General features: G+C 45.0%; 1 protein-coding gene across 2 annotated transcripts in view; it reads left to right on the top strand.

Moving 5' to 3' along the window:
* Positions 1 to 22,339, top strand: part of LOC113424809 (tRNA (32-2'-O)-methyltransferase regulator THADA-like) — a 39,134-nt gene that overhangs the window by 12,541 nt on the left and 4,254 nt on the right. For both annotated transcript variants that reach the window (XM_087942430.1, XM_087942429.1), the window contains exons 11-28: positions 456 to 653; positions 1,337 to 2,048; positions 3,575 to 3,727; positions 4,389 to 4,498; positions 5,115 to 5,275; positions 6,187 to 6,353; positions 7,907 to 8,092; positions 9,504 to 9,649; positions 11,463 to 11,606; positions 12,175 to 12,279; positions 13,257 to 13,457; positions 15,060 to 15,210; positions 15,427 to 15,682; positions 16,355 to 16,591; positions 17,948 to 18,161; positions 19,112 to 19,318; positions 20,397 to 20,623; positions 21,560 to 21,736. In XM_087942430.1, the coding sequence (XP_087798556.1) occupies positions 456 to 653; positions 1,337 to 2,048; positions 3,575 to 3,727; positions 4,389 to 4,498; positions 5,115 to 5,275; positions 6,187 to 6,353; positions 7,907 to 8,092; positions 9,504 to 9,649; positions 11,463 to 11,606; positions 12,175 to 12,279; positions 13,257 to 13,457; positions 15,060 to 15,210; positions 15,427 to 15,682; positions 16,355 to 16,591; positions 17,948 to 18,161; positions 19,112 to 19,318; positions 20,397 to 20,623; positions 21,560 to 21,736 (3,752 nt within the window). The remainder of the gene's footprint in view (positions 1 to 455; positions 654 to 1,336; positions 2,049 to 3,574; positions 3,728 to 4,388; positions 4,499 to 5,114; positions 5,276 to 6,186; positions 6,354 to 7,906; positions 8,093 to 9,503; positions 9,650 to 11,462; positions 11,607 to 12,174; positions 12,280 to 13,256; positions 13,458 to 15,059; positions 15,211 to 15,426; positions 15,683 to 16,354; positions 16,592 to 17,947; positions 18,162 to 19,111; positions 19,319 to 20,396; positions 20,624 to 21,559; positions 21,737 to 22,339) is intronic.

Raw genomic sequence — 22,339 nt, forward strand, 5'->3', positions numbered from 1 at the left:
AACGGTTAAGGCATGAAACTGGGTGATTGGGAAGTCTAGTTCTGCCTTTGATTGAAAGCTATCTGGGTGACTTGGGGCTAGTCCTCCTGTCTTATCCAAAGAAAACAAGATAATCTTTTCTGATAATCTTGCACAAAAGCTTCTGATAATCTTACACGAAAACTGAAGACCCCAGAAATCAAGTCAAGGCAGATTCAAAACACACACACACACACAAAAGTAATTAAATGGAAGAAGATGCAAATAACACACTGAATCAACTAAAAAAAATAAATCTAAATTTTAAAAAGAGGCCTTGACTGGATAACAGTAAGAGAGAGAAGACGAGGTCCAAAATATTAATGGTTAATTGTTCCCAAGCTTGTATCATGGTCTTTTAGTCTTGAAATGGAGCGATCTCTTTCCATTTACACCTCTTTTATTTCTCGATCAAATTCTCTCCCATCCTGATCCAGACGGAAGGAGTGAGCAATTTTGTCCACAACTCCTTTCGGATTCTCTTGGAGATCTACAGCCTGGAATGTGATCACTTTGGGGATCCAGAGAGAGCCCTGTTTAGAAAGTACCTGCAAAGAGTTATTTCCATGCCTTGGGAAGCAAGAGCGAGATACTTCGCACTCAGTGCAATTCTTCCCTACTTGGGCCCCCAAAAGGTAAGTATCTCTTTATATATAATCACGGTATATAAAATTGGTTGCCAGGATTGTTCTTGAAATGATCCTCACAATTTTCAGAATTGCCTAACTCTCTGTCATATTTGACAGCGATCGTTAAAAATCATGTGCAGATAGAAAGATACTAGACTGTGCAAGAGATGGATAAATCGACGTTAAAAATAAAGGACAAGGAAGAAACAGGATATTTTTTAACATGGGACGTGTTTTATCAGTGGCTAGGCAATAGGCACAGTGGCTCAGCGGCTAAGACGCTGAGCTTGTCGATCAGAAACGTCGGCAGTTTGGCGGTTCGAGTCCCTACCGCCGCGTAATGGAGTGAGCTCCCATTATTTGTCCCAGCTTCTGCCAACCTAGCAGTTCAAAAGCATGTAAAAAAATGCAAGTAGAAAAATAGGGACCCTTTTGGTGGGAAGGGAACAGCACTCCGTGCACCTTCAAAGGCGTTTAGTCCTGCTGGCCACATGACCACGGAGACGTCTTCAGACAGGGAAGGGAAGAGAAGGGAAGAAAAGGAAAGGATTGTTGTTAGTACATTCCGATCTTAGTCTTTGTTCTTCCTGAAGTTCCTCCCCAACCTGTCCAGATATTAAATATGTCAGGTAAAAGAACCATGGTATTACGGATTCCGGTTATATCGCTTTGTGGATCTTTCTGCCAAGGTTCTGGAGATCTATGCGGATCTCCCTCGACATCTCTTCAACTGCTTGTCCACCAACCGTCTGTGTCCCGTCGCTTCCGATTTGTACAAAACTGTCCTACGACTGCAGCGCCAAGCCTGGATGGAGGAGATGAAGGAAAAAGTCCTGGAAGAACAGCTGGCCCACCAGTGGTCCAGGTGTTGGTTACCAACCTTCTCCAGTGCCTTGACATCTTCTGACTCGTTCCTTCAGAGCAACGCCTCCAGCCAGCTTCTCGGGTGGACGCTGAGAGCTTTCCCTGCTTCTTACGCCCTGCTGGCCACAAGATTTGCGGGAGGAGAGGCCCCTCAGCTCCGAACATGGGTCTCCTTGTTGAACGTTCAGAAGAGCCTCGTGGGAGACTTGCTCACGGACGAGGAGACCCTGGAGAGGCTCACCTGCTGCCTCGTCTCCCAAGAAGACACTGTCCGTCTGGCAGCCTTGGGCTTCCTCTGCTCGGCTCCCAAGACCAGCCAAGTCTTATCGGAGAGGGAGATCCGGCTCTTAAAAGAATTCCTGCCCCTGAATCTGAGTTGCGATTCCTCTTCATTTCGGCAGCTCCTTCAAGCCACGCTGAAGAAGGCGTTGGTCAGAATGAGGGACAGTTCTCTCGCTGTCCTTCGGCACCGGAAGGTCAACCGGGAGGAAAGCTCGGTCAGAAAGGACCAAGAAAGGGATGTCCTCCGAGCTGTAGGTGAGTTACGTCCTAACCATGTTTTAGAGAGGCTGTGCCAGAAACAATGGGTTGAGTTCAGGGGTGGGCTGCTAGGAGTTTGCAGGGATTGGGGAGAGGCCCCTAGCTTAGATTCCGTGTAACCCCCAAATCTCATTCCTGGCTGGACCCACCCTCCCCTCCCAGGAGTCCCCACATGGCCTGTTTTGGATGCAGGTAAGGGCAGGGTATGCGTGGAAGCTCGGAGAGAGCAAAAAACAGGCCTCCCAAGAAGTTTGGGAAGGCTGGAAATGGGTCCATTTCTGGCTTCAGAGGCCGGGAGTCCATTTCGCCTCCTGGAGAGTTGAGGAAAGCCTCCAGAGTCCAGGGAGGGTAAGCCCCCCTCTTGCTGTGGTGCAGGAGGCCGTCTAGGCCAGCACCCACCACAGCCACGCCCACCAGCCACCGGGCAGAGAACCCGTTGCTAAATTTTTGAAGCCCGCCCCTGGTCGAGCTTAGGTTGTCCTCAAATGAAAATCGTGTGTGGGTTGCGAGGATTGTAGCTGACAAACAGCGGAAAGGAGGGGGAAAAAAGGAACTGTTGACGTGTGGATTTTGAAATTGGCTGAATTGGCAGAGATGGTGAAATGAACTGGTTGGATTAGTGTTAATGGACTAGACAGCTTTATAAGAGACTGGAAACCGTTTATGGACTTTCTGTGCGCTGAATATAATAACAGAGGGTGAACAGAGGGATTTGAAGATTAGTGAGGCTTTGTTTCTTTCTTTCACTTTTGTTAGGATATGTGCAGAGTAACCCTTGCGTAAAAAGGTTATGCACACAGAAAACTGTTTATGAGAACAGTTATGAAGAAATATACAGCCACACAGAGTTGAACAAGTTGGATTAATGTTTACTTGAAGAAATAGCACAGTCCAATAAACAGTCCATGTCATGCACGTTTTTAACAATCCAGAAATATCCAGTTATAAATTCTTCTTACATCTAGTTATAAAGTCTTCTTACCGGTTCCATGTCTTTTACAGCAGACAAATATCAAACCATAATACAATAAATAACCTTCGATATCAACCGAATATCAAAATAAACAGGGTTAGTCAGTATCGGTCCATAGTCAGTCAGTATCAGTATAAAGAGAGATCATCAGTGCAAAAGAGAAAGAGACTTAAACCATGATCTATAGCTCCCTCTTATGGCAACTGGTAGCATAATTAACCAATCATAATACAGCAGAATACATTACAGTGTTTTTCCTTAAAGCTACAAACATATATATTTGTAGTTTATATATTGTCAACCCAACTACGTTATTTACATATACATAACAATTTTCTTTCTTTCTTTTCTTCTTTATACACACACACACACACACACACACACAGAGTCCTCAAATTATGGCCACATTTGGGACCAGTCCTCAAATTATGACCAGAATCTCCTCCTCACAGAGAACAGAAATCAAATCTTTCTCCACCCAGATCTTCCCCAAAATCCTCATGCATCCAACTTTGTGTAGGTCAAGCAAAATATATCTTTCTTTATCTAGACTTTGTGGATTGGCTGCTGCAGCTCTGCACGACATCTCTAATGTCAGGTTCCAACTACCAAAGAAGGAAAACAGCGCTTCTTCTCCTGGCAGCCATCTTGGAGACCTTCACAGACACTTGGAGACCTGAGAGAAAGAAGGGTCAGCCTCCCCGTAAGCGGCTTTGTTCCACCTTCTCCTGCCTCGTGCTGTAAACAAGGGTTGGCCTTCAAATGTCAGATTCTCTCACTCAGCACAAGCCCATGTGGGGGTGTAGCCTTCAAAAATAGGGATCCCATGAAGATTGTGGTGGAATCTCCCCCTAGACTGGAGGGAGGGGTTAAGAAGGGGCTAAGCTTAGAGTTAAAGGAACACGGTGGCTCAGTGGCTAAGACGCTGAGCTTGTCAATCAGAAAGGTCGGCAGTTCGAATCCCCAGCACCACGTAACGGAGGGAGCTCCCATTCCTTGTCCCAGCTTCTGCCAACCTAGCAGTTCGAAAGCATGTAAAAAAAATGCAAGTAGAAAAATAGGGACCACTTTGGTGGGAAAGTAACAGCGTTCCATGTGCCTTCGGTGTTTAGTCCTGCCGGCCAAATGACCACGGAGACGTCTTCGGACAGTGCTGGCTCTTTGGCTTTGTAACGGAGATGAGCACCGCCCCCTTGAAAATGGAGGGTGGGTGAGATGTACAAAAGAGATGGACTAGAATAAAATTGAAAAGGATTGGGGTGATGTTTTACTCCCCTACAATTTTCTATCTACGATCTAGTTCACCAGATGCTCTTCAGATATGCTCCTTCCTTCGTTCCAACCTATATTTTCTATCTCTCCAGGCAACATGGCTATCTTATTATGCTGGGCAACCAGTAAGGGCTACTGGGACTTCTTTTCTACTGGGAACACATTGGCACTGTTGAGCTGCTTGCAGGATAGCACCAATGAGGTATGGAGGTCCACCTCACCTTCGCTAATATTGACCATCCACAAAGAAAAGAACTTATAGAGTAGCTTCAAGTATCAGTCATGTATCTCAGGCTAACTTAGGAAGAACTTGCCATGATGGGTCAAGCATTTAAAAAAGGGCAGTGGGAAATTTGTATTTTCAGACTTGCAAGATTTTGTCAATGTAACTTTACAATAAAGTAGAATTAGCTCCTGTGGTCATGTTTTCTGTCTGGTTTACCTAGTACAAGAGCCTTCCAACTTGGCAAGTTTAAGACTTGTGGACTTCAACTCCCAGAATTCCTGAGCTAACATGACAGGAGGAGGAATTCTGAGAGTTCAAGTCCACAAGTCTTAAAACTGTCAAGTTTGAAGACCCCTTGACCTAGTAACTGATGGACACTAATGCACATTTAATACAATCTCAAAAGCTGATCCCAAAATTGGCTCCAGAGAAGGTTAGGCATATGGAAACCCTTCCTTCAACCTTCCCTAATGTTCATTTCTGAACAGAAACTTGAAGACTATTTCCCAGCTTGCTGGGCCCAAGGCAGGGCATCCTGTCACCTGCTAGAGAGGTCTTCTCCTTATGGAGTCTTCCTTCTATCTCCACTCAGATCCGTGAGTTGGCCTCGGAGTTGCTGATTTCTTACTTCTCACCAGCTTTGGTGGGCTCTGCTGCTGGAACTCTCTTTGGGTGGGCTCTAGAAGCTGTGAGCAGTCCCCGGGTTCAAGAGTGCGAGGCAGGAGCAGTGGTGATGAAGACTCTTCTTCCCAAGTAAGACTTTCCTTCCTAGGTTGGTGGGCTTCTTAAGTTGCGTTGCTGAAATAAGGGAGGGAAGGAAGGGAGGGAGGGAGGGAGGGAGGGAGGGAGGGAGGGAAGGAAGGAAGGAAGGAAGGAAGGAAGGAAGGAAGGAAGGAAGGAAGGAAGGAAGGAAGGAAGGAAGGAAGGAAAATGGGAGGGAGGGAAGGGTGGGTAGGAGGAAGAAAGGAAGGAAGGGAGGAAAAGGGAGGGAGGAAAAAAGGAAGGAAGAAAAGGAAAGAAAGAAAGAAAGAAAGAAAGGAAGGAAGGAAAGAAAGAAAGAAAGAAAGAAAGAAGAAGGAAGGAAGGAAGAAAGAAAGAAAGAAAGAAAGAAAGAAAGAAAGAAAGAAAGAAGGAAGGAAGGAAGGAAGGAAGGAAGGAAGGAAGGAAGGAAGGAAGGAAGGAAGGAAGGAAGGAAGGAAGGAAAATGGGAGGGAAGAAAATGGGAGGGAGGGAAGGAAGGAAGGAAAGAAGGAAGGAAGGAAAAAGGGAGGGAGGGAGGAAAGAAGGAAAAAAGGAAACAAGGAAGGAAGAGAAAGAAAGAAAGAAAGAAAGAGAAAGAAAGAAAGGAAGAAGGAAAGGAAGAAAGAAAGAAAGAAAGAGAGAGAGAGAGAGAAGGAAAATGGGAGGGAAAAATGGGAGGGAGGGAGAGGGAGGGAGGGAGGGAGGGAGGGAGGGAAGGAAGGAAGGAAGGAAGGAAGGAAGGAAGGAAGGAAGGAAGGAAGGAAGGAAAGAAAAAGGGAGAGAGGAGAAAGGGAGGGAGGGAGGGAGGAAGGAAGACAAAACAAATCAGAATAACCGAGTTGAACTTGTTCCATCAATCCAAGAGTTACCATGTTCAGAACTGAGTCTGTTGTGCCAAGTTAACCTCTGCTTAACTCCATTAGATTAGATCGTCATATCTTGCAGCCATCATTGTTGGAAACCAAGAAGGAGCCATCTATGCTGTGCAAACATCTCTCTTTTCTTGAACATTTGCTCAACATGCTCCGGAACCATTTTATCACAGCTTCTCGTGACTTATTGCTGGCAGCTCGCACAACCCCAATACATGGTCAGTATCCAATCCAATAATTGGACTTTCAATTCTACAATAACCCCAAATTAGAGATTTAGTGATTCTCCACTTTTTATCATCTCTGACTCTTTAGACATGTTGGTTGGGGATAGAATTACAGCTGGACAACCATCGTTCCCCATTAACCTATGACCAGCATATAGACCAAGGGTCTCCAACCTTGGCAACTTTAAGACTTGTGGACTTCAACTGCCAGAATTCCTCAGCCATTCCTTAAATTCTGGGAGTTAAAGTTGCCAAGTCTTAAAATTGCCATGGTTGGAGACCCCTGATATAGACTATAAATAATTGGACCTTCAAATAAACATTGATACACGTATCCCTTCCTTTTTAGGGTGACAATCAGTCCCTCATCCCAGGTTTCTCCATTCTTTCTTTCTCATAACCTCAATTTGCATCCGGTGATTATAGAACACACGTGGTCCTTCATCCATACCGCTATCAAAAACTCTTCAAAGAAATCTCAAAGGTGGTTCCCCCACCCCTCCCAAAAAAAAGAAAAAGGAAAAAAAAGGCAACTGGATTTTCTGGTTTATCTTGAAGACATTTTGCTTCAGCTCTTGGATGAGAAGCGAAACATCTTGAAAGAAAAACCAGAAAGTCCAATTGCCTCTTGAAAAAAATAATAAAGAATTAGAATTAGAATTCTTTATTGGCCAAGTGTGATTGGACACACAAGGAATTTGTCTTGGTGCAAATGCTCTGTGTACATAAAAGAAAAGATACGTTCATCAAGAGTCAAGAATCATCAGGTGCAACACTTAGTCATAGGGTGCAAATAAGAATAGAATAGAATAGAATAGAATAGAATAGAATAGAATAGAATAGAATAGAATAGAATAGAATAGAATTCTTTATTGGCCAAGGGTGATTGGACACACAAGGAATTTGTCTTGGTGCAAATGCTCTCAGTGTACATAAAAGAAAAGCTACATTTGTCAAGAGTCAAGAATCATCAGGTACAACACTTAATGATAGTCATAGGGTACAAGAAGCAATCAAATCATGCTAGGAAACAGTCAATATAAATCGTAAGGATACAAGTGACAGTTACAGTCATACAGTCACAAGTGGGAGAGGATGGGTGATAAAGGATGGGTGATAAGGAATGGTGAGAAGATTAATAGTAATGCAGACTTTGTAAATAGTTGGACAGTGTTGAGGGAATTATTTGTTTAGCAGAGGGATGGCGTTCGGGGAAAAACTGTCCTTGTGTCTAGTTGTTCTGGTGTGTAGTACCCTATAGTGTCGTTTTGAGGGTAGGAGTTGAAACAGTTTATGTCTGGGTTGTGAGAGATCTATAAATATTTTCACAGCCCTCTTTTTGACTCATGCAGTATAAAGGTCCTCAAAGCACCTTTGGGACAACAATGATAGATGTCTCCTTGATTAGATTCCCCTTCTACAGTTTGGGTTACCTAAGCACTGTCACTTATCAAATGAATTCACAATTCATATGTAGGTTGGATTCCTTAATTTTTAGCGAGCATGATGATGATGGTTCCAGGTCTTCTGTCGGTTTCTTGAAGGGGTGATTTTGGCGTTACGGAGATGCCTGCTTGAAGAACCGGAAGTTGTATCCTCTATGTTAGAAGCACAGAAGATGCCACTCTGGCGTTTATTCTTTCAGCATTTGGTGATGACAATGAGAGACATCAGCAATTTACTCTTGAGCATGTTGCAAAGTAATGAAGCATCAAGCACAGACCAACATGGTAAGCCCAAGGCAGCAGATGGGGAAAAAAACAAAACTAACCAAGATCTTTTAATCCAGTGTTTTTCAACCTTGGTGTCAACTCAGCTTTGGGGAAATTTGTTTTCTTTTTGTGTTGTACAGGTCACTTTCAAGAAGTGAGGGGAGCCGAATGTCAACTCATAAAATATTTCTATGGTCTTTTTAGAGTTGCCAAAAGAAAGGGAGGGGGAAGCAGGGCGGCAGCTAGGAAATCGAAAGTGCATTCCATAAATAGTTTTCAAAGATAGTAACTAGGTGACTGAAGTTTCTGCCGTGCAAAATTCTAACTGGAGAACATAATTGATGACTCTTGGCTATGGATGTGTCCCATTGGAGAGTTGGCTACGCCCAGGCAGTGCTGGACAAGTTAACTCCCAATAAATCCTTTTGAAATTTTGGAAGTTTGGCTCGAGACTCATTATTTAATTGGGGGTAACTGCCAGAATCCTACTTGGCAGCTTTAGGATGGGTGGACTTCCAACTCCCAGAATTTCCCAGCCAGCAAAGCAAATTAAAGTCCACACATCTTAAAGTTGCCATGGTTGAGAATTCTGCTTTTTCAGCTATCTAAAGAAATAGTCAGACATCAGACAGACAGAGATTCTTGTTAATGGTAACCAATAGATCCATCATGGCACCGTTTTTCTTTAAAAAATTTTTACCATTACTTTATCAGCCAGAACAAATTTTGCATCCTTTGTAATGACACCAGTGTGGTTTAGAACATAGAATAATCGGGTTGGAAGGGACCTTGGAGGTCTTCTAGTCCAACCCTTTGCTCAGGCAGGAGATCTTATGATGGCCTTTCCCCCTCTCTTATTTTGAGAATCAGAAGTTCTGTTTAGTGAGATAGTTGTCAAAATAAAGTTCCATTAAAAAAAAATAGTTGTCTAGTGAAGTGTGATGCAACACACTACCTAACTGCAGAAATTTAATTAAAGTCTTGCATTATGTTAATCCAGGTCTCCTAGAAAATATAGATTATAAACTAACTATGGAATTAATAGAAGACAGAACTTGTAGTTCAGGGTTGAACTGTGGGGTCCTTGGTGCTCTCTGAGCTTGGTTGTTTTCTTACAGACATCTCATTACCCCACTAGGTAACACCATCAGGGCAAATGTGGAATTCCATGTTAACAAACCATTGGCTGATTTTGTTTGGAAAGTTCCATTTGGAAGCATGAATCGGGGTTAAATAATAAGACACTGCCAGGCCAAATAGTCACGTATAACAATTGACTTGTACAGTATTAATTAGCAGAACATTTCTAACTTATGTTGATATGCAAAAGGCCACCTCGGGATTATCTTCTTGACGCCTGGCTGAAATCGATCGGCAAAGAATTATACCAACCAAATGTCTTTTTAAATTTTATTTTGTTTGGGGGCAGCTTCATCACCCTCCTTTGCAGACATGGGAAATGCCATCGGCAGCCTTATCCGGCTAGGAAAAGGCTTGGAGGAAGAGGAGGAAGATACGGTTCTTCTCTCCGAAGAACATAGCCTCATTTTGACCTGTTGTTGGGTCTCGGTTAAAGTGAGTAAGTTTGTTAATACTTCTTGCATGAAAGATTTAATCCAGCCTTCTGTGCTGAAAAGGGCACTTATCCTCTTTGATGGACTTTTCAAGATTATACCAATGTCAACTGAAAAAATACTCCTCTAGACTTTTTAGCTGTCAGCAGAAAGGGGTGGGGGAAAGCAGTGCATTCCATAAATGCCTCAGATAATCGCCTTGGCAGCCCAAAGCTGTCGGCACGCAAGAATATTACTGGAGAGCATGATTGATGACTCTTGGCTATGGATGTGTCCCAGTGGAGAATATGAATTATGATACACTCAGGGAGTGGAAGGAAAACCAGGGTCAAGGGGGAAATGAATGATGTATTTTAGTGTTGGCTGCACCCAACTAACATGGCCAACATGGCCACGCCTAATAAATCAATTTATTTTTTACTCTGAGAGATGCGGCTAGAGACTTATGATTTGAAGGGGTGGATTTGTTGGAGCCCTGACAGCCAGCCAACACTAAAATGCATCATGACAACCACCTCATGGACTGGAGATAGGATAGCACCATGAAGGATTAGATACAGGAGTGTGCTGTTACCGGTTTGGCCCGGTTCAAGTGAACTGGTACCAAACTGGTAGCTAATTGTATGGCTGGTTCCACAAACCGGTAAATCCCACCCTTGGCTGGCCCCGCCCACCCCACCCTGCACCTCTCAGGAGTCCCCACGTGGCCCATTTTGGATCCCAGGTAAGTATAGAGCCTGTGCGGAGGCCCACAGATTAGAGCACAAGACCCAGGATGTCAAAACAATAGAACTCAGAAGGTCATCACACAGCCCATTACCCAGGTCGTTACAACACAGGAGGCTGATAGACACACAGCCAATACCGCAGCTACACATGTTCTTACGAAAGAGCCAGCCAATCTGCAAACATCAACTCCATCAACCAATCAAGAAATGACAACACAGTCAACCTCCCCACCAGTATATATAGGGAGACGGCAGCTCCGATCACACTTTGCTCACACAAGCACAAAGCCGAAAGCACCAGCCTGAAGATGGCGAGTGGGACCTCATCGAAATGTTGCCAAGATACTCTCAATCTTACATGGGAAAAGACCTGAACACACCAAGACCTGCATACCTATACCCGTGAAAATCTACAAAAATAAATATGTATATATATGTATACGTATGTATATGTATTTGTTTTCTTAAGTTTTCGCGGGTACTTACATGTATGGCATTTAGCTTTGTTCGGGTATTTTCCCACATCATAGTAGTTGTGCTTTTAAAGTTGCTTTTAAAGTTGCCGAAACGTTGCTACAACTTTAAAAGCACAACTACTATGACGTGGGAAAATACCCGAACAAAGCTGAATGCCATACATGTATATGTATGTATATATATGCATGTGTGTGTGTGTGTATTCATAAACATTTTAAATACAGTGTATTGTCAGGCCATATCATTTACAGAAAAGCAAAAAATGAACAAAAAGGAATATTAACACATATACTAATAGCAATAATAATAGTGTAACAGGATAGCTTTGACTAAATTTCTCTTTATATTAGCTTATTTGTAATTCTGTTGATTATATTGGCTCGTGTATAATTATAAACCGTCTTTATATTTAATTCATACATTGCAATATTTCATTCATCTAATGTCTACCTCTCATCTCCAACCACTCGTAGAATCTCTTCCACATTAAGTCGTATTCTGTGTCTTCTTTGTCCTTTATCTTTAATGTCAATCTATCCATCTCTGCGCAGTGTAATATTTTCCGACTCGTCTGATGGAGTGTTCTCGTTTTTACTTTTAACTGTCAAGGAAATTGGGCTGCTTTTGGGAGGCCTTGCGGAGAAAGTTCTACCTCAGCCACTCTCGGCAGGATGTCAGCCTCTCCTGCCTCTTCAGGTTGTCCGCAGGGCTTCCAAGGTGTTCCAAGAAATCTTGCTGAAGTGCCGGCATTGGGTAAGAGATCCCTTATGAATTGAACCAAAACAGGCTAGTTTTGATCCTGGTGCATTGCCATGAATGGAATATCGAGTTTGATTCATGATTCAAGCAACAGATGGAAACTAACCAAGGAGAGAAGCAACCTAGAACTAAGGAGGAAATTTCCCAACCGTGAGAAAAATTGACCAGTGGAACGAATGTCTTGCCTTCAGAGTTATGGGCGCTCCAACGCTGGAAGTTTTTAAGATTTATCATTTGAAATGATGTAGGTCTTTCCTGTCGGAGCAGGAGTTGGACTAGAAGACCTCCAAGGTCCCTTCCAACTCTTGTTATTCTGTTATTTATCATTTGGTAGAAGAGAATTAGACTTGGGCTGGTAGAATCTGGTTTTTAGACTTGGTTATCACTTGATGATTAAAGCTAATTTCCCGCTCTCAGCAACTTCTCCCTGAGAGGTTACCAGAATTGAGGGCTGGATTATTTTTTTTCCCCCGGGTCCATGAATCTGATCTTTGGGGGCTCAACTTTGAGAAGAACTTTGATCAATTCTCTTTTTTCTCCCCTTCTTTTGCTTTTCTGCTAGGGAGCTGTGGAAGGCTGCAGTGTGGGCTTCACAAAGTTTTGTGCCACTCTGCTCAGTCACCCTAGCCCAAAGCTACAAAACATCCCACGGACTATGCTCACAGAGGTAGCAACTCATTTACAAAACTGCCAGCATGTATTTATTTATTTAAGAACATTTGCATGGCCGCCCACTCACTCTCGGTGACTGAGCGGATTCCAAAATAATGAACATATTACAAGCGCTCCTCCAAAGCATACAAAGATCTCAATTTATGGCAGCCATAAATTAGGGAGAGAGGAAGGGAGGGAGGAGGGGAGGGAGAGAGGGAGGGGGAGAGAATGAGAGAGAAAGGGAGGGGGAGTGGAAAGAGAGAGGGAAAGAAAGAAGAAAAAGAAAGAAAGGAAAGAAAGGAAAAAGAGGGGGAGGGAGAGAGAGAGAGAAAGAGAGAGAAAGAAAGAAAAAGAAAGAAGGAGAGGGGAGAGAGAATGAGAGAAAGAAAGAGAGAGAGAAAGAGAAAGCGAGGGGAGAGAAAGAGAAAGAAAAAGAAAAAGAAAGAAATAAAAGAAAGGAAAAAAGAGAGGGGAGGAGAGAGAGAGAAAGAAAGAAAGAAAAAGAAAGAAAAAGAAAGAAAGAGGAGAGGGAGAGAGAGAATGAGAGAAAGAAAGAGAGAGAAAGAGAAAGCGAGGGGGAGAGAAAGAGAAAGAAAAAGAAAAAGAAAGAAAGAAAAGAAAGGAAAAAAGAGGGGAGGGAGAGAGAGAGAGAAAGAAAGAAAGAAAAAGAAAGAAAGAGGAGAGGGAGAGAGAGAATGAGAGAAAGAAAGAGAGAGAAAGAGAGAGGGGAGGGGGAGAGAATGAGAGAAAGAAAGAGAGAGAAAAAGAAAGAAAGAGGGGGAGAGAGAGAGAAGAAAGAAAAAGAAAGGAAAAAGAGGGAGAGAGAGAGAATGAGAAGAAAGAGAAACTCACAGTCTCTTAGTGATTGGCTCAAAGTTACCCAGCTGACTTTTATGGCTAAGGCAGGACTTGAACTCACCCCTTCTTGCTTTCTAACCCAGTTCCTTAACCACTAAACCAAACTGGCTCTTTCTAAAAATCTCTTTCAAGGGCCTGGCTTTGTTAAGCAGCCCCAGAGGAAGCTCCGTTACTCGCAGGGCGGCCGGTTTCCCAATGCTCTTCCTATGCATTGTGACAGGGGAGGGTCCCGCCGAGTCACGGCCTCTTCTGACTCACTGCATTCAGACACTACTCACCTTGGCCGACCAACCGATCTCCCACAGCTCAGACCAGACAGTGGATTTGCCCCAGGTAAGGACGCAGCTGTTGGATCAGGGGTGGTATTCAAATTACTCTATTACCGGTTCTGTGGGTGTGGTATGGCTTGGTGGGCGTGGCTTGGTGGGCGTGGCTGGGTGGGCGTGGCAGGGGAAGGTTACTGCAAAATCTCATTCCCTCCCCACCCCACTCACCTGCTTTCCAGCTCCTTTCTCCTGTGCAGGGCAACCAAAGAAGACCTAGCCACTCGGGAGGCGGGGCCAGTCGGAGGCGGTATTTGCAGGTTCTCCGAACTACTCAAAATTTCTGCTACTGGTTCTCCAGAACCGGTCAGAACCTGCTGAATACCACCTCAGTGCCAAATGCGGCAACCAGAACCATTTGTGAATAACAAAAGTTAGTAACTTCATTGCTTGCCACCTATGCTACAAGAATCTGCCCAGCCTGCTTGCCTTCCCAGGGGAATAACCAGACAAGGCTTCATGGATTTGGGAGGAGGTCAACCTTAGGGCACTAGTGTAAGGACTCCATGCTAGATCATCACTTGACTCCTTCCTTCCAACCTGGCTGATAGACTCACAACAACAGCAAAATTAAGCAATAGTATCACCTTATAGGAGAAATCGGCAGCATTAAAAATACAATAAATACAATAAGATCACGAGGTATGGCCACTCTGTAAGTGTGAATAGAATACAGTAGAGTAGAGTAGAGTAGAGTAGAGTAGAGTGTAGAGTAGAGTAGAGTAGAGTGTAGAGTAGAGTAGAGTAGAGTAGAGTAGAGTAGAGTGTAGAGTAGAGTAGAGTAGAGTAGAGTAGAGTAGAGTAGAGTGTAGTGTAGTGTAGAGTAGAGTGTAGAGTAGAGTAGAGTAGAGTGTAGAGTAGAGTAGAGTAGAGTGTAGAGTAGAGTAGAGTAGAGTAGAGTAGAGTAGAGTAGAGTAGAGTAGAGTAGAATAGAATAGAATAGAATAGAATAGAATAGAATAGAATAGAATAGAAGCTAGAAGGGACCTTGGAGGTCTTCTAGTCCAGCCTTTTGCTCAAGCAGGAGAACCTATACCATCTCACAGAAGTGACTATCTAGTCTCTTCTTAAAAACCTCCTTTGAAAACCTTCTTAAAAACCAAAGGTGGGGAAATCATATTTCAATAGAGTTCTGTTAGCAATAAAAGAGAATATTTGTAGGTCAGGGTTTGAAATGTGGGGTCCTCGGTGCTCTCTGAGCTCGGTTGTTTTCTTCCAGGCATTTCACAATCTAGGCCTGATGATGTTACCTAGTTGGGTAACGAAATGTCTGCAAGAAAACAACCAAGCTCAGAGAGCACCATGGGACCCCTTAGTTCTGTCAGCTTTCCCTTCAGAAAGCCTGCTAAACCATCAGGTTTGTTGCGTGAACTCAAATCGCCAGGGTTCACTCTACTCTCTGCTTGGGTGAGGGTTGGACTAGATGACCTACAAGGTCCCTTCCAAGTCTGTTAATCTGTACCTGTACTTTATGGTCCAGCAGAGGTGTGAACTACTGAACCCTGAAGAAGATAAGCCAGGACTTCCATGTGACGTCTGCACCGAGTCCTAATATTCTGATCAATTCTGGCCCACGTGTGTGACTTGATCTCTTTTCTTTTGTCTTCGGTAGGTTTCTGCCGTCCACGTGCTTCAAACGTTAGTCCGTGGTTCCAACCTTGGACCTGCTCTGCAACAGCACATCACGTCCCTGATGGTGTTGGTTCTCAAGGCTCTAAGCTCCCCTAGTTGGGCTATGAGAAACGCAGCCAACCAACTTTTCGGTAAATTTCATTCATGGTCTTCCTTTGGAAGCTTAGATCTATTTGATCTAAGGCCACACAATACAGAGTTATGGTTCCATTTAACAATTGCTTTGTTTAATGACTGACTTGCCGGTTCCAACTGTGGTCTCTAAACAAGGATGATCTATACATTCATGTGGGGTTTTTTTTTTTTTTGGAACACGCTTCTAACTTCCTATCTTTGCTTTCCTCCAGGTGCCTTGACCGTCCGCCTCCTTGGGCAGAAATGGAGTCCGGAGGATGACCGTGCCAAGGATGGCATAAGCCCTGAAGCTCTTTTTGGCCGGCATGTTCACCTGAGAAGCATCCTACTTGAAGAATTGTCCTTGGCTGTGGAAGTGTCCGTATCCGAAGGACCCAGAAGAGGGAAATTCCACCTCTGTCCTTCCCTGTATGCTGTCCTTACTTTTCTGGCCAAGCTGCAGCAGCCCAGCGGAGACACCCAGGACAGGTAAGCTGAGAAATGGGAGAAGGCTCTTTGGTGGGAACTCAAAACCAAGGTGAAATCACCAAGGTGGAGCCACTGAGTCATTTGAAGTTGGTAAAACTATGAAGACTCTTGAGTTCAAGGCCGTTCAGTGTGCAGGAGAAGCATCTCAACAGTAGCACTGGCTAGCTAACATCTCTAGCACTGATGATGCGACCCAGTTTGGCTAATGAAACGTTTGCAAGAGAACAACCAAGCTCAGAGAGCATCAAGGATCCCACAGTCGTTGTCCTCCTCCTCCTCCCTCCTTCCCTCCCTCTCTTCTTCTCTGCAAACCCCACTCCCTTCTAGCACTGATGAGGTTACCTAGTTGGGTCATGAAATGTCTGCGAGAAAACCACCAAGCTCAGAGAGCACCCAAGGACCCTACAGTTCTCCTCTTCCTCCTCTCCCTTCTAGTCCTGATTATGTTACTTAGTTGGGTAATGTGGCAAGAAAAGTCATAAAAGGGTGCGGAATGAATGTTTCACTTTGCAACATAAATATCGGACTCCCTTGTAGTCCTAACTCAAGGACTGCCTCTACCTCAGAGGCTTCCATTCCAGAGATTGTCCTGCGAGTTTCTCAATTGCCACTTGAGTTTCCACCCCAAACTGATCGATTCCCCTCCTCTTTTGCTTGTTTTATTCTCTCCAGCACTCTCACCTGCTTCTTGGAGCCCCTGATCCAGCTGTCAGGAAACCCCGTCTATGCCGTTCGGGTGATGGCCGCCAAAGCTTTGGTGCCTTTCATTCCAGTGACGGATTATGGAAAGATCCTTCTGCGGTTGGCATCCAGATTCCCGCAGCCGGAAGCCGCTCTGTCCCATAATGCATTGCATGGATGTCTGCTGCAGATCCAGGCTGTGTTGAATCAAGCTTTGGGGTTCGATCGGTACGTTTGCTTTCCAACACTGCAAAATATATGACGGATAGTTCAGAGGGGGTATTCAGCTGGTTTGGACCGGTTCTACGAGAACCGCAGCGAAATTGAAGTAGTTCGAGAACGCCAATCCCACCTCTGACTGCCCCGCCAACCCCATCTCTTCTCCGCCTCCCATTGAGTCCCAGCTGATCATTTGGGTCTCCTTTGTTGCCCTGTACAGAAGAACGGAAGAAAGCAGGTTAATGGGGTGGAGAGCAGGTGGCCAGCGTTCGGACCGGTTCTAGCCGTAGCGAAAATTCGAGTAGTTTGGAGAACCGGCCAATGCCGCTCTGACTGGCCCCACCAACCCCATCTCTTCTCTGCCTCCCATTGAGTCCCAGCTGATCGGCTGGGTCTTCTTTGGTTGCCCTGCACAGGAGAACGGAGCTGGAAAGCAGGTTAGTGGGGTGGGGAGGGAAGGGGATTTTGCAGTATTCTTCCCCTGGAGGCAGTGGTGGGATTCAAATATTTTTACTACTGGTTCTGAGGGTGTGGCTTGATGGGCACGACTGGGGAAGGACACTGTAAAATCCCCATTCCCTCCCTACCCCACTAACCTGCTTTGCATCTCCGTTCTCCCATGCAGGGCAACCAAAGAAGGCCCACCCAATTAGCTGGGACTCAGAAGGCAGAGAATAAATTGGGGCGGGACCAGTCAGAAGCGGGATTGGCCAGTTCTCCAAACTACTCAAAATTTCCGCTACCAGGTCTCCAGAACCGGTCAGAACCTGCTGAATACTACCTCTGGAATGGAGCTTTTACAGCATCCTTCCCCTACCACGCCCACCAAGCCACGCCCACAGATCCGGTAGTAAAAAAAATTGAATCCCACCACTGGGGTAGTCCTTGACTTATGACCACAATTTTTGTTATTAATTTGGGTCCAGTTTCTTGCGGTTCTTCTAGAATAAATACCAATGCCTGTAATTTACAAAATGGCTGTCATTTGTATTTTTCTTTTTTAATTTCCATTCTTTTTTATTTTTGAATCTTGTCTAATGTTTCTATGTAATACTTCTAACGCTAATATCAATAGTAAAGGGGGACAGCAGGGGACATCCTTGTCTTGTGCCTTTCCTTATATTAAAGTCGCGTTAAGTCTTCAGCATCCTCTCTCTCCCACATGTGGCCAAAAACAGACCTCAAAACCAGCCAAAATGCAAATGCTTTTTGTTGGCATCATGTTTAAAGAACTCACTGAATAAATAAATATCAGTCCGTGCTGCTAAAAAAAACACTTTGCTTTTTTTCAATTGGCAGAGCAATTTTATTTTGCAAGACAGCAGCTTACACTGCTCAGCTGATGTTTCAACATCTGCTTTTCAGGCTGCATCCAGAGTTGCTGCGGTCCGTGGCCTGCATGATGGAAAGCCACATCTGGTTGCTGATGGACATACGACGGTGCCCGTTAATCTGTGCTGTTTACCTTCAGGTTTTGTCCCTGGTGCTACGAAGCTGTTCTCCAGGTTTTGTGCAGCAAGTGTGGGAGCTGTTGTACGGGGATCTGGCCAGTCCTAAACCTGGTTTCTCTCCTATCCAGGTATCTAGGATGGTCAGGGCTGAGAGCCAATACAATGGATCAAAATAGAAGTTCCTGGTTTTGCTAAAAGGCCCTACTTTTAATTTAAAAAAACAAAATTGAGGTGGTGTGGTTCGCTGGCAGCCAGCGTAGACGGCATCAGAATCGGACAGTGAGGAAGAAAGGGGAGGTCAGTCAGGGAGTCTGGAGAGGACTCGGACGAGGGTCCTGCATCCGATGCAGGGATGGGGCCAGGACCATCTGAGAGTGGGTGCTGCCTTTGGAGCCTTCGGAGTCTGGCAGCAGCGAGGCAGAAGAGCAAGGGGAGCCTGTTCCCAGTGTGCATATGCGCAGAGCTGCTAGAAGGCGAGAGGCAGCTAAAGCATAAAGAGCAACTCGGGAGTAAGGCTGGGAGGTAATTGTCCCTCCCATCAGGGATAAAAGTCAAACCTCAATGACGAAACCTTTGCAGGAAGCAAAGTAGTTCGATAGATTCCATGTTCCCCTTGAAGCTCTGTGTACTATGGTAGTTTTTTTTCTAGTACTTCGGTTGGTTTCTTTTATAAATTGGATACTTCTGTTTTTGGCAACATTCCACAGCACTGAAAGGTGTGTGCTTATCTTGGGGAACTGTCTAAGATTAGTTCTGGCTGGGAATGAAAGTAATTCCCAGCGTTGCATTAAAATAAGTTTTGCTTTTAAAACAAGTTTGTGTTTTAAGTACGTTTGATGAAGCCCGGGTCAGAACAGGTGGGAGGGAAGACATTCTCCATGTGCTTTGTCATTCTTGAGGCGTGTGGGATTACAACTTACATCCTCCCCATCCAGCTTGTGAGTGAGGGGGATGGAGGTCACAGGTTGAGGAAGGTGGGCTCAGAAGAAAACCTGGGAGAAAAACAATGGATGGAGATGGGTTGTCACCTTGTTGAAAAAAGACACGGACCAATGGCTTTTTTTGGATCTTCTTCCAGCTTGGTTCTTCCAACTTCTGCCAGTGTGCTGTCAATTTCCTAAGCCAAGAAGCCACAAGACAGGAATCTCCGGAAAGAATCCGTGATCTAAGCTTGCTTCTGCAAAAAGGAAATCCTGACGTGCAAGTTGCTGTTCTAACTTGGTTGTTGGACAACGAGGAAGGGAAAGGCTTGAAGTCTAACAAGGAACTGCAGTTGATATTCATGGTGAGATCTGGTTTTTATCCCAGCAAGATCGGAGATGGTGAACCTCAACCACTGGTCCATACCAAAATGCTGAGGGGTCTTCTAAGGAAATGTAGAGAGGATTACTGGGTCAAACTGGGATCTACAAATGTCAGATGTTCTCCAGAAGAACTTCTGGTTCCAGTGTTGGCCAAACTGATCAACATTCCTTTAACATTCCAGGAGTCAAGGGCCATGTTCATAATGGGTGGGATCCCACATTGCCATAATATGTGTTGTGGCCCGCCGATGGCTGGCAGAGCTGGCAGCAGAGTCGGACAGTAGTGAGGAGGTTGGGGAGGAACCTGGGCCAGTCCTGGAAGCTGAGGAAAGCACAGATGAGGGCTCTGCATCAGAGGCAGAGATGGGGCTCGGACAGCAGTGAGGCAGGGGAGCATCTGGAACTGGTTCCCAGCCTGTGCATGCACAGAGCTGCCAAAAGGAAGGAACAATTAAGAACTTAGGGTCAATGTGGGAGTTAAGGCCACAGGTGGATGATGAATGGCCCCTCCCATCAGGATTAAAAGAGGCGCTTTTGCAGGAAACAACTCGCTCGCTCGGTTCATCTGTTTGTTCCAGCCTTGTGAAGATTTGTCTGTATAACCCAGCCCTTCCCTGTCAGCACTGAGTGTGGAATTATACCTGGCAGCATTCCAGAATTGATGAAGGCTGAGCTAATTAGTATAACTTTGCAAGACTGTTTGCCAAGCCGTTGGCTGACTGCGAATGAAATAAATTCACACTGATGTAATAAAAGAGGTTTTTGCCAGTACTCAGAATTGACTTTGTGCTTTTTGGGGAGGCCCAGGACAGAACAAGGTGATCAATTTAGTTTAGGGCTTGATGTCATGTGTGAACCTAGGTATTGTGGCTTGCAAGCCCTAGCATAGTATGAAATGTCAACCAGGTCTTCTTCCACAAACCATGGCTTAAGCATGATACATAAGAACAAAACAAAGAACACCCTTATTTCTCTTTCCCCTTTGGGGAACACTTTCTCAATTCTGTTACAGGGGCATTTATTTTGGACACAAAATATGTTTCCTTTTCTTTGCCTTAGGAAAAATTCAAGGAGATCCTGAAAAACACAGGAGATCCCACAGTCCTGAAGTTGTACTTGAAAGTTTTTGTCCATTTGTTTGGCAACGTTGCTGAAGGACAGCCTTTCCCAGAGAAATTAGCTCTGGAGTGTGGTGAAATCCTGTTCTCTATGGTAGAGAGTGACCACCAAGGTCCCGGATTGCGCAGTCATGCAATGTGTGCAGCCACATTGTTCCTCAGTCAACAGTAAGTAGCAGGCGGAGGTCGAGAACCAACAATTGATGAACAATTGAGGGAAGTAGGTATGTCTAATCTAACAAAGAGAAGGACTAGGGGGGATTGTCAGGATTCCAGCAGTTACCCCCATTTAAATTATGAGTCTCGAGCCGAACTTCCAAACTTTCAAAAGGATTTATTAGGAGTTAACGTGTCCAGCACTGCCTGGGTGTAACCGACTCCGAGGCACATAATTGTCACCCTTGACCCTGGTTTTCCCCCCACCCCCTGGGTGTATCGTAACTCATATTCTCCAATGGGACACCTCCATAGCCAGTTAGATATTTGCATGGCAGAAACTTCAGCCACCTAGTTACTATCTCCGAAAAAACTATTTATGGAATGCACTTAACGATTTCCAAGCTGATTTCCCCTTTCCCTTTCCATTGGCAGCGCTAAAAGGACCATAGAAATATTTTCTGATTCAAGGTCAGGTTGTGTTGCCCATAAGTGAGAAGTCTCCAATTGGGACGGATGGTGATTGGGCCATGTGATGTGAAGATGGGTGCAGGGGATGGATTTGTAGTTTTTACTTTTTTGTAAGGAAGCCCGGAACTTTCAGATTCGGGATTCCACAGTTGTGCCCGTTACTATCCAAGTAAAAAGGAATCTTTTGAGAGATGTCTGTCTCGGAGTTATTGGGTGGAATGGAGGGTTGCTGGAAGGCTGACACCTATGTTCTTCTCCAATGGAATCTACCCATGCTGGCTGGGGAATCCTGGGAGTTGAAGTCCACCCGTCTTAACCTTGCCATGGTTGAGAAACCCTGATCCAAGGGACCTCCAGGACTTGAACCCCACACATGAGCCACTTTGCCTTCTTAGAAGTAAAAGAGGATCCGGTTGGAATCCAAAGAAGTAGATCCACAGCTATTCCTGCAGTGTAACTGTCTTTCTTTTGGGGCAGCCCCGAAGGCGGTCCTTTACGGGAACGATGGATTGCAATGGTAGAGCACTGGAGCGACTCCCTTTCAGACGAGGTGCTCAGGATGGCTGCAGCCAAAGCCGCCCAAATGGGTGGCCCAGCATGGATTTGGAGAGCCCGGACTTCGTCCAACTTCCTCCTTCGTTCCCAGGTTCTACGGTATGTCCTTTTGCAAACAGCACCTGCACGGACATCTTAGAACAGTTGCTGTGGTCCCCAAATTCTCCAGAATACAACCGGTTGCGATTCTGTCACTTTTCCCACCAGTGTTGGGAGATTGGGTTGTTTCCCACTATGCTCCGATGTGCAAACGTTCTGGGGCATTATGGGTAAACTAAGTTAAGAACTAGAGGGGTGGAGTTAGAATCTGCCAACCTGGGCTGCTTGGAGTGTGTACCACTAGGAAGGGAGAGCTCTGTGTAGTGTTTCTTTTCGAATAAATGCTCATCACAGTGATATTGCGATGACCCAGGGTGGGATATACAAAACAAACACAGTCACAGAAAACAGGTGAAGCCCCTTTTATTCCTTCACTTTGCTCATGCGCTCCACACAGGAGAATTGTTTTGAGAGAGTGCGCCGCGTGCAAGTGGCTTTGTTTTTTCTTCTTCAATTTATTTGTGTCCGGGGGGGAGGGGCCAGCCAGGAGTGGGATTTGGGGGTTCTCTGAACTGCACAGAATCTTAGTGAGGGGCCTCTTCTGAACCCCCACGAACCCCCCAGCAGCCCAACCCTGATTTCTCATCCCATCTTAACCTCGAC

The sequence above is a fragment of the Notechis scutatus genome, chromosome 13, assembly GCF_049901735.1.
Source record: "Notechis scutatus isolate UNSWTSFEM ecotype Mainland chromosome 13, rNotScu1.2, whole genome shotgun sequence".
Classification (NCBI taxonomy): domain Eukaryota; kingdom Metazoa; phylum Chordata; class Lepidosauria; order Squamata; family Elapidae; genus Notechis; species Notechis scutatus.